Source organism: Sorex fumeus, unplaced genomic scaffold (assembly GCF_029834395.1).
Source record: "Sorex fumeus unplaced genomic scaffold, SorFum_2.1 ptg000265l, whole genome shotgun sequence".
Taxonomy (NCBI): Eukaryota; Metazoa; Chordata; class Mammalia; order Eulipotyphla; family Soricidae; genus Sorex; species Sorex fumeus.
In genome coordinates, this window is record NW_026606322.1 from 30,826,568 (window position 1) to 30,833,686 (window position 7,119).

General features: G+C 38.8%; 1 protein-coding gene across 1 annotated transcript; it reads left to right on the forward strand.

The window, feature by feature from the left end:
* Nucleotides 1-472: 472 nt before the first annotated feature.
* On the forward strand, nt 473-1,099 carry LOC130018489 (keratin-associated protein 26-1). The gene has a single exon (XM_056109181.1). The coding sequence runs from the start codon at nt 473-475 to the stop codon at nt 1,097-1,099; it is 627 nt and encodes a 208-aa protein (XP_055965156.1).
* Nucleotides 1,100-7,119: the final 6,020 nt, after the last annotated feature.

Genomic DNA, 7,119 nt, shown 5'->3' on the forward strand with positions numbered 1-7,119 from the left:
CATTCTGGATTAGTTTGAGGTCTAAATTTATACTAAATGACGTTTCATACTGCAACATATAGGCTTACAAGTGTATTACTTTTTATTAAGCTTCAAAAAATAATAGATAATTTTTTTTTTTAAAAAAGGATAGTTTGCCTAAAAGTTTGCTACAACCTTTAAACATAAAGCAAGTGAGGAATTTTAAGAATGCAAAGTGGTAGTTATAATTGGAATAAATTAGTGTCCTTCAAAAGTGTCTGTTTAGGTAAGATAACTGAAGAATGAGAGTGTCTATTAAAATTCAGTCACACTGCTCTAAAGATATACTTAATCAATGGAAGGCATTGCAAGAAACAGCCACTTTTATGGGAGGTAGGGGTCCACTTCCTGTGCTATAATGAAGAGTTTTGAGCAGCCTCATACACTAAGGAGGAAGAGAGTCTGTACACAGAATTAGCACCTTCTAGGGATATATAAAGGGTCTCATGCGATGAGGAGTACAGTGAAACTTGAGACACTTGCTTATTCCAGTCAAACCAGGGACTGCTCTGAAAACCTCACTATGTCCTGCACCAACTACTGCTCTGGAAACAACCCGGGCTTCCTTAGAAGTCCCTGCCATTCTTCTCCTAGCAACTCCACTGATCTCAGCTCTTCGGATGTGAGTGGTAGTAACGCTTTCTGCTCCCCCAGTAACTCTCAAGATCGTCCCTGGCTTCCGGACAATCGCCAAGACACCCGAGGTGAATCAACCAACTGCCAGCCAGTCCGCTATGAGCCCAGCATCTGGGAAATGTCTTACTGTCCTTCGGCTGCTTGCTACGTGCCCAGACCCTGCATAGGAACCAGCTTTATCCCCACGGCTTGCTACATCCCTAGCTCCTACCTTCCAGTACCCTGTAGACCTCCGAGTTGTGTGCCGAGCATTGGTCGACCCCAGACCCCAGTCTTCACCTATGGATACCGACCCGTGGGTTGTTTGCCCTGTGGTCCACAACCAATTCGCGTTGTGCCTGGTGGCCTCAAACCTCTCTGTCCTATCTCCAGTGGAGGTCAACTTGGAAACCCTGTGCTCAACCCTTGTCGTCCCACTTGGTCTGTCATCGGATGCCAATAGAGTGTGTGTTCCAGCTAATCATCAGGAGAATCTTCAACAAAAATTCAAACTTCATGGACTTTTGCTTTTTTCATTAGGAAGGATTGCCTTTGCTTGCTCTTTCTGTGCTGATCTAATGCAAACTATTTCTTATTTTCTCTCAAACCCCCTTCTTTCCTTGACATAAAATCACTTGGTTCAAAAATGCTATTCAGCGTCACCTGAGGGTGGTGGTGGTGGGGGGGTGAATTTGGCTCATGCTGCAATAAATAAGATTCACTGTATCACTGTCATCCTGTTGTTCATCAGTTTGCTTGAGTGTGTACCAGTAATGACTCCATCCCAGCCCTGAGATTTTAGCAGCCTCTCACTTCCCAATGGTGCCATATTGGAGGCTCTTACAGGATCAGGAGAATGAGACCTGTTATTGTTACTGTTTTGGGCATATCGAATACACCCCGAGGAACTTGCCAGACTCTCCTGTGTGGGTGGGATACTCTGGGTAGCTTGCCAGGCTCTCCGAGAGGAACGGAGAATACATATAAGAGAATGCAAGCAAGTATGTTAAAACCAAACACATGTGTGCTGCTTTAGGTACATCAGTGGGCTAGACTATAAAAGTTCCAGGAGCTTTGTTTTATAGTCTCTGGCCATCTTGGCCATTGATGGGATTTCATGGTGCCACAGGCAATTTGTGGGTGAGACTGTCAACCTAATGGAAAACGGGGGATCTAGGTGGAGGAGGCCCAGTCTTGATCTGAGCAGGCTTGGCGATCCCAGCCCTGGGTCCCGCATACCTGGGTTCCTCTGTTGGTTCCTTCATGCATGAGGCTCCTTTGAGCATGTGGAGAGTGGCCTTGAGTATGTCTGTGGCTGGGTTATGGAGGTTTTTGGATGCCGGGATTGTTTGGGGCAGGGACGGTACCCACCCTCCTTCGAGTGGCTCCGGTGAAGACAGTCTGGAGCGGGAGCAGGAGATTCTGCCAAAAATAATTAATACAGAATAAACTATCTGATGAATCAGTTTTATCTTTGTGTTATTTTAATACATAAATGTCCAACCTCGGATGTTGCAAGATAAGTGAATAAAACACGGGCTGCATAACAGGATTTCTTATATCTGACAGTAGGGCAATAGCTTGATGTCTTAATCTTTAATCATTGTTCTAAATGTTTGACCATCAGAGCTTGAGATACCCAAAACTCCATGGGTGGAAAATATTTAGAGAATGCAAGTGTAAAAATGCTCTCCTTATTGCTTTTTTTGCTAGTGAACATAATTACACTAGACTGTCCTTTCAAATTGCAAACTGAGCCATAGTTCACTCTTGCTTAAGTTTTTAATAGCTTTCTTTAATGCATTCTCATAAAATAAAAATCCAAACACTTTATCATGCCATGGGGTTCCCTTCAGTGTATTTCTCCTTCTGCCTTTCTGACTTGACCCCCTTTTTGATATTGCAAATACTAAGCTTTTGAGATGTCAGCATACAGACAAATTCTCCAATGGGCAGTTTTGTGCAAGCATTCACTGTCTTGTCAGAACCAGGAAGTACTTCTGATTGACCTACCTTAAAAATTCCTACTCCCCTTTTAAAATGCTGTCATTAAAACCCTTGCATTAAGTTTATTCATTAACCTAATGATATATTCAGCAAAATATTTATTTGACATTTACAAGAAGTCTTATGATATATGTCTTTGGTAAAGTATACTTTTATCTTATTCAACCTAAACTGTCTGCCTATGTATACATATATATATATTATATAAAACTAAAATAAAGTTACAGAGATGAAGATGTTTAATATTTTGTAAAATTAATATATGTATATATAGAAATTTTGTCAGCATACAAGAAAGACAAAATGATCTCTAGGAGCTAATCAGTCCTCTGGGGGAGACAGAAATCTCTAGTTCTGAGAACCCAACTCATTTTATAGTATAGTTTCCTTAGAGAAATTCCATGGGAGTCAAACAAGTAATACAGGCAGTAGTTAATGTGCTTGCCCTGCACGTAACTAACCCCATTTAAACCTCCTATACCACGTGTTACCTCAAGCAATGGTTGGAGTGTTCACCAAGCAAGAAATATGGAAAACTGTTGAAAAACCCTGGGTGTGGCCCCAACCCCCACCCCCATCACGCAAGTTTATCATCTTTCAAAAATAAAGTATCTTCTGGTTATTTGCCTTACCTGAAAAGTTACTTAGATATGTGAAATCGTGATAAATGTTCTCATTTAGCTTAGGCAAAGTACAATTTTAACTGAGCCACACCACCCTATGTTCATTGTTTTTCAAAACTTTCCAATATCTTATTGCAAAGAATATATTTGATTTAGTTTAAATATAACTTTTGTTTAATTTTAACATAATTTCAAATGAAATCTTAGTGTGTTATAATATACACACTGACTTATGTACAATTTATTATTCTCCAAATGTAGCCACTATTCTGACATCTAATATATCTCTCAGTTTTGACATTCTTGAACTTTTAAATTAAATTACATATTATCTGTCTCTGACTCATTTATTAAATATTAAATTTGTGATAGCCTTTAATTCTGTTCTAAATACTAACAATATATTTTCCTTATTTATCCAAACTACTTTTGAAAATCTGTGAGATTTTCCTGATTTTGAACTATCAGAAGCAAAATATCAGTACGCACTTGTATTCTTGCAAATATTTTTGAAAAGTGAATTTGTATAAATTAATAAACTTATGAGTAACATTGACAAGTTGTATGGAATGTACCTGTTCAGTTATATTCTTTGTTATGGCAAATTCAACATATATTTATAGCAATACTGATTTCTATTATTAGAAAATGAGAATTCTGAACACTCTGCCTTTGCAATTGTGTGTCTTTTATAACTTTAATCATTCTATATGTTATACAATTTATTTTCATTTTATATTTTATTATGTGATTTAAAAATTTAAGAATTGATGACACTGTGTTTGGCCCATGTTTCTTAGTTATTTAAATACAAATAAATTTTGACCTGTACTCATATTTTTGATTGGCATGTATGTTTTAAGAATGAAAAGAGTTCCATGTATTATCTGCAAATTATATCTTTGTTATATATGCGTGTATATAAATGTACATATAGTTGACACTTTCTTCCATTTATTGCTTGTCTTTGTATTCCTTACACTCATAATTAAATTAATAAATATTCCTTAATATGAGTTAGCTTAATTTGTCAAAACTTTATTTTGGTTCATATGTTTTGTCCTTTTAAGAAAAATTTGTCTACATAAAATTAATAATATTGGCTTGCTATTGAAGCTATGTTCTCCCTGAATACATATCTCACTGGCTTGTTTCTATGTTTCCTTAATTATATTCCCTCTGGAAAAGTCCGTGTTCTCTCTTGAACACATATTTCCCCTTTGCGTCGCCTCAAGCATCTTTCTAGGAGAATTTCTTTCAATAAATACTACCTGAGTTCACATAAACAAAAATATTAATGATACTTTTAAATATACTATTTTGAAAATTTAGAGACTTATTTTAAAGTTAACATTTAAATAAACCATCAATATAAAAATTGGCATGTGTATTTGTTCATTTGTTTATATGTGTGAGTGTGTGTAAGTATGTTGATTGATGAGGCACAATATTCTAGTAGAATAGAATGGTGTTTGCCTTGTATGCAGCTAACCTGGGTTCAATGCCTAGCACTGCATACGCCCTACCAAAGCCCCACCAAAAGTGGTGCCAGAGCACAAAGCCAGGAGTACTGAGCACAGTCAGATCTGATCAAAAATTAAAAAAAAAAAGCCAGTAAGTGGAAAGAAAGTAATGTCCTCTTGTTAACTGGATAAGGCTGTATTTTTTTAGCTTTTTTTTTCAAAAGTCAAATATGTGTACAAGGTTGAGTCTGTATCTACCTCTATTCTGTTCTATTCACTATTTTTTTATTCTGATGCCTTTTTTTAAAAAATTTTTATTAGTGAAACACCATGAGTTACAGTTGTAGATGCCATGTTTTATTTTTAATTATTTTATTAGCATTTCTGAACACTTCTGCAAACTTGGAACTCTCAAAAGTGGCATTTTTTTCACACATGAAAACTAGGTATCATGCAAATGCTTTTTATTTGAATTTAAGTTATTTTTGGTCAGACAGTAAAAAAAAATCTAGGAAAAGCAGGATTTTTATATTTGGAATAATAGTAACAACAAATTGTGAGACTTCTTGTTACTGTTTTTGGCATATCAAATATGTCACAGGTAGCTTGCCAGTCTTTGCCATGGCGCAGCCAAAATATGTCTCTGTAGCTTTCCGGGCTCTCCGAGAGGGGCAGAGAAATAGAACCCTAGTCATCCACATGCAAGGCAAACTCTCTACCCACTGTGCTATTGCTCAAGCCCATTTGGGACGCACTGTAGCACTGTTCTCCTGTTGTTCATCAATTTACTCCATTGGGCCCAGTAACGTCTCCGTTGTGATACTTGTTACTGTGTTTGGCATATGGAATACACGGCAAGGGTAGCTTGCCAGGCTTTGCTGTGCAGGTGAGATACTCTTGGTAGTTTGCCAGAATGTCCGAGAGGGGTGGAGGAACCCAACACAGGTCAGCTAGGCCGGCCGTGTGCAAGCCAAACACCCTACCTGCTGTGCTATGGCTCCAGCCCCATGTACTTCTCTAGCACTTATTTTCCTTATCTATAAAGCAGTGGGGTGTTCTGGCTTAGTTCTCAGGGGGTTTTCAAAATTGCCTCCAGGGGGAGGAGGGGAACAGCTGCTGCTATGTTGCCTCTACTGAGGAACAGGACACTGTTTATTAGATGTACTCACTGGGGTGGACTCCATCTTTTGTTTGCTTGTAGAAAAGGTTTTGAAAAATTAACTTAGCGGTTATTTTTAAACTTTATTTTTCAAGGTTGAAGAGTATATAAGTTAAAATGAATACTAATCTCAATTATTATGAAATTCTAAAATTAAATGATAGTCATCAATTGCCAAATAGTTTACATGATCTTATTATGTACTTGCACTGCACATAATATTCTGGACATCATCCCAAGAGATTCACATAGTTAAGTTTAATCAATAGAATAACATCATGAACTAATGCTGTGATTATCATCACCTTTAAAGTATATAACAGTAGCTGCCCCGCATACCCCAGCGCCCCTTCCTGGAGCCATGCCTCCACCGCCGGGCAGCCAGAGGAGACTTTGGGGATCACTTGCCCGAGTTCCGAGGAGTGCTTGCCCACCTCGTAGCCACCACCCTTCTCAGCAGGTTCATTGGTCAGCGTGTTTCTGCCCCACGCACCCCACGCGTCCCTTCCCCACACCACACCCCATCTGCTGGGAAGCCAGACAGGAACAGGGACTAGCATCTGGGACTGGCTGGGGGTGTGGCCTCCACTGTAGGGGGCGTGGTCTCCACAGAAGTGGGCGTGGTCTTCTGTGTGGCCCTTGATCACTCACAGGTGCTCAGTCATTTTCCCCATTCCCAGCACCCTCAATTCATATGCCAACCTGTATCACCTAATTCTGTGCAAAATGTCCCAGACACCTCAACACAATGCGACAACAATCCTCTGGCCTACGCCAAATTCATTAAAAGACCAATGTACGCAAAAGGCTGTACAAGCCCTTTATAAAAGAGCACATCCTCCAGTACTTCACTATATGCCTATCATAAGTCGCAGAATAATGTTTGAGAGGAAGGATGTATTCTAGAAGAGGAGAAGGGTGACCACCATCGACCGAGCTCATTCAGAACCCTTTCCCACAAAAAGAGGGAACAGTCCTACTGAACTTGAAGGTTCTAGCTCCATACAACCATTTGGAATAGTACTAGAAATAAATTTTATGTGTTATATTCTTTTCTCCTTTGGAGATTTATGTTGTTATTCTATCTTGGCTGAAAACATTGCTCTTGTAGGAGGTGGAATTTAAGAGAAATTCAGCATCCAGCATTACACAAGATAGGACCTGCTCAAGTATACACATTCTCCAATATACAATAATTTTCTGTTGTCAGACAGGGTCATGTTTTCTACTT

What these genes read in the sequence shown, in the direction of transcription:
- LOC130018489 (XM_056109181.1), top strand. Translation starts at nt 473, where the DNA reads ATGAGGAGTACAGTGAAACTTGAGACACTTGCTTATTCCAGTCAAACC.